Here is a 4,748-nt window from a genome sequence, read left to right as displayed (position 1 = left end):
CGCTGAAAACTGGTAGTTCATCCATGACTTATATTTCGCGAACTTGCTTGAGAGTTTTTGTGGCTTACCCCATGCGTAAAGGCCCGTCCACACGAGGACGCTCCCGACGTAGTTGACGTAACTTTTTTGACGCCGGCGTAAATTCGCATGACGCAGAAGACGTAAAACTGAGGACGCTCCTGTTCAGCTTTTTCGCCCGCGACGCGCGCGTTTAGCCAATAGCTGACTGAATTCGGATCACGTGTCATGATCTGCTCCAAAGTTTTGTTTACAGCTTTCAACATGGCGGCTGCGTTTAACGACGAAATACTTATCAAGGAGATTCGACAATACCCACTGTTATGGGATCACAAACTCAAAGATTATCGCAATAAAGAAAGAAAAGAACTAATCTGGATAAAAATATCGAATAGTATAGGATACGACGGTAAGTCTGTTTCATATATTTCAAGGAACATTTTTGCTTATATTATATTTTTTTTGTGATATGAAACGTATGCTTACTAATGATTATAATATGCTTATTTTCAGTTAATACTATCAGACATCGATGGAAATGTCTGCGTGATAGATATGTTAGGGAGTGCAAGGCTCTAAAATCAAAAAATAGGAGTGGCTCTGAAGCTACAACTCCAAAATTTGGATTGTATGAGGAATTATCTTTTTTAAGAGATACAGTTAGTCATCGACCGTAAGTATTTCTAACAACTTTTAATATTTTAAAACGATTACTATATTCTGTATATTTAAAAATATCACAGCTATACGATATATATTCTCTACTTTTGTAGTTGAAATAATAAAATTGAATTACATCTTTAAATGTATAATTCTGATATTGTTTATTATATAAATTTTCTAAGGGAATTTTGTAACTACATTAACAAGTGAGAATACTTTTTGTAAGGCTCAAAATATTCCTGAAGTTGTTAAGAATTTTATAACTGCTTTTCAAAATGGTATTTATTTAAGGAAATTTATATAAAATTTAATAGGTTGCTTACAGATTATTTTAACTAAGCTATATATGTAAAAGAGAAACACCTTGGAAGTGCAGTTTTGAATAAGAGAAAGACACATGTGGAAGAAGCCATGAAAACTATTTTGGAAGGTCCTTAAATGTGGCTCATGCTATAAGAAACGATTTCATTTTTTAAGTACAATTTGAAACAGAAATTTTTTTATGACATGCCTTGTTATCAATCATCAAATTAATTTTAAATTACATTGTGTTTAATAGCATTAAGCAATTTGAAACTGCTTGATGTACACTTAGCATCAAATTAAGAAACAAAAGTTCCATTTATGGAATTTACTACTGTGCATATGCTACATTTCATATAGACATTGTATGACAGCAGAAATGACATGTATTAACAGATGTTGCATTCATATTCTTAACAGCACTATGAATATATGTAACGTATACTGGAGGAGAGGGAGGGGATATCTTCTGCTCCAGTTTGTAAAATAATTTAAAGCTTAAGTTAATTGTTTCAGAAAACTAAATTACTTTTTTTATGCAAAAGCTCTTGTGCAGGGATTCCAAACTTTTTTTTTTTTTTTTTTGCTTTGACTTCCTTTAAAAGGATGGTTTTCTTCAATGCTTTCTCTATTATATGTGGCATGAAACATAATCATAATACAAATAACTGCACAAGCATAACTGGTAAAATCCTAGTATACGCTACAGCCTTGACGCGATTTTGAAAATTATCGCCAACACCAAAAATGACCCAAACAACGTTCTATTATCTATAACGTGATTTATGTCTTGGGGGGGGGAACTGCTGTAAGACCGATATACCAAAATTGTTTATTAGATTTATTTTATATTATTTTCTCTATTATTATTATATTTAATTTTACAAATGTAAACAAGTTTTTAGAAACAACATTACAGAAAAGTTCCATTTTAATTAATGCAAATGCTGCACTTGATGTAATGATGCATTTTTTTAAGTGTTCGGCATAAAACTGCTTGGTTCTTATTAAGACTACTTCTTCATTCGAAAATGCTCAGCCTATTTCTTTTTTTACATTGAAAATTCTCATCTTGACTAAAGAGTACATCTACTACGTTAAAAAAAAAAAAGGGAAACTCAATAACATTATGTGATAACTTTTATTTTGGAATATTTCTCTTTGATAATATTTAATTCCTAAACTTCCATTTTGAATAAGACTTCTGCTTGAACATCCTCCTTCAATATAATCAACTCTTCTTACATCATAAAATCTAGATCAAATATTGATCTGAAATTGCAATTCAGAGGTTCCATGAGCCACTGACAAATTTAAATTTCCAATTTTGCAAGCATCTTGTATATAACAATACGTTTTCTGAGAAAGTTTGCATTTTTATATTTTTGGTTGTGTTTTCTTTGTTCCTGCATTTATTCTTTTATACTGTACTTTTGCATAAATAATTTATACATTTTGAAAATGGGATTTTAAACTTCTATTAAGTAATTTTTATGTATTTTTTCCCTTATATTTATTTTGTATGGTGTTCTTCTTTACCACATGTGTAGTTTTATATCAATAAACAATTAATTATACATTTTTTATTCAATGGGGGCTTGATTATTCCTATAAATTGTTGGTGCATATTTGCAATCGACCCTTTTGATCCTCATTGACCTCTGTGGGTTCAATATCAACCTTCTTAAAAACTATAAATATCTAGTTATGGCTATTAAATGATTCTTAATTTTAATATGTAGCTTCTTCCAACAAAGTTTGGCTACTTTACATGAAAATTGAAATGAAATGAATCTAAATTGTTACACACACACAATGTATATGTTTATGTATATATATTAATTTTATTTATATTTTCTCTTAATGTTTCCTCTATTTACAGGACCACGAGCAATATAATTGATGAGCCTTCACTCCCTATCGAAGACACAATGGAGTCATTTAATGACTCCATAAATTTTGATGAATCATTAAATGAAGAAGCTGCATGCAGCAGCCAACTTGTAGATGGTGGAGAGATTTTAGAACCTCCACTTAAAAAGCAAAAGAAAAAAGACATCGATTCAAAATTGTCGACTTATTTAGATTTGGCAGCAGCACGATTAAAATCACGGAGCCAAACATCAGATCATGAACACTTTCTACTAAGTCTCCGTGATGACTTTGGTGCTGTACCACGGGAAAAAAAAAATGAATTAAAAAGAAGAATGTTGGAATTAATTGCAGAATATGTAAAATAAAAAATTATGTTTTTAATTTCTGTTTTATTATTTAAGACTATGTACTATGAGCATCATACTTAACATGACTTTAAAATTATTATTTAAGTGTTATGCATATTTTCTTTAAATAAAAACTAATTTTACATTCTATTAAATTAAGTAATGGAAACAAAAAATCTACTTTAAGCGTGTACACAGCATAGACATTTCAGGAAAATATAAAAGTGCATCGTACATTACAGAACAAGACAACAAAATGCCTCGGCAATAAGTATAAACTAAATTTTTAGCAATGATAAAAGCTGAATGATCTGAAAAAGGTATACAGAAAATAGATGTCAATAATGTCAGCATAATGATACACATCTTAACTATTGTAATGAATCTACATTCATGCCTAATTTGTCTATGTTATACTTATGGAATAACATTTACAGCCAGGTTTCGTATTGTAGCAGATCTCTAACAGAAAATTCATTACTGTAAGGTACAAATTTATTTCTTAGCTAATATTTTTTGATAATTTTATGCTTTCTGGTGAGAGAAATCTTATTTTGTTAATATACATCATATAGTCTTTAAAAATATTCATAATGCAGAAGTTTTATATACTTCAGGAAATAAATCAGATAATAAGGAAATAAATAATATAGAAGTACTGTGAAAGTAATATACACTTTGAAATTATTTATAATAATCACAAAAAGTATCAAAGTGAGCTGTGCAATGCTTACATGTTTTTCCAACCTGTTTTATTTTTTACACATTGTACATGTATATTTATTTTGAAATAAAAAAAAATATTATTTACATACATTTATCTTTAATTTGGGTGCACTGTGAGACCTATTCTTTTATTTTGCCAAGAGAGTGCTCCTTCATTTTCAAAATAACTACAAAATAAATCACGAACAGATCCAGAGGAAAATGAATAGTTATTGTTCCCTAATCTAAGAATTCTCACTAGACCATTGTTTGGAGATGTATCATCTCGCCAGAGTCCATTAGCTGTCTCAAGCATGGGTCTGTCGGCAAAATTAGGTGGGCAGTATTTATAATTATGAGATATAGACTCGTATTTCATCAAGAAATTGTGCAGGCAGCAACATGCCTGAACAACTAATGTTGCTGTCTGAGGCTGTGCAATAATTGGATTCCGTAAAATCCTCCAGCGAGCAGTCAAAATACCAAATGTGTTTTCTATACATCTTCTTGCCCTGGAGAGCCTATAATTGAAAATCCTTTTTGAATTACTTAAGTTTCTACCTGAATATGGACGCATGAAATTTTCTTTCAGTCCAAATGCTTCATCTCCAACGAAGACATGTGGCAGACATTTGGAGCTTTTTGGTAACTTTTTGTACCCAGGCAGAAATTCTTTATCACGAGAAAGCTTTTTCCCAAGGTTTGAAGCTGAGAAAATGCCTCCATCACTGATTCTGCCAAAATTTCCAATGTCCACCATTGTAAATAAATATGAAGCATCACATGCAGCCATCAAAACGATGCTGTGTGACCCTTTGTAATTGAAATAGGTAGAGC

At 30.7% G+C, this 4,748-nt stretch overlaps 1 protein-coding gene across 1 annotated transcript; it reads left to right on the top strand.

Moving 5' to 3' along the window:
* Nucleotides 1–282: 282 nt before the first annotated feature.
* On the top strand, nt 283–3,453 carry LOC118196828 (uncharacterized). Its single transcript, XM_035368306.2, has 3 exons — nt 283–427; nt 532–691; nt 2,867–3,453. The coding sequence occupies exons 1-3, from the start codon at nt 283–285 to the stop codon at nt 3,222–3,224; spliced, it is 663 nt and encodes a 220-aa protein (XP_035224197.2). The 3' UTR covers nt 3,225–3,453.
* Nucleotides 3,454–4,748: the final 1,295 nt, after the last annotated feature.

Source organism: Stegodyphus dumicola, chromosome 6 (assembly GCF_044657685.1).
Source record: "Stegodyphus dumicola isolate Sdum_Otavi_A_Nest chromosome 6, ASM4465768v1".
Classification (NCBI taxonomy): Eukaryota; Metazoa; Arthropoda; class Arachnida; order Araneae; family Eresidae; genus Stegodyphus; species Stegodyphus dumicola.
The sequence above is the reverse complement of the archived record's forward strand: the minus strand, read 5'-3'. Positions and strand labels throughout refer to the sequence as shown.

Coding starts and splice junctions, on each gene's coding strand:
- LOC118196828 (XM_035368306.2), top strand. CDS start 283: ATGGCGGCTGCGTTTAACGACGAAATACTTATCAAGGAGATTCGACAA. Junction 428..531: donor GAATAGTATAGGATACGACG/GTAAGTCTGTTT, acceptor GCTTATTTTCAG/TTAATACTATCAGACATCGA. Junction 692..2,866: donor GATACAGTTAGTCATCGACC/GTAAGTATTTCT, acceptor CTCTATTTACAG/GACCACGAGCAATATAATTG.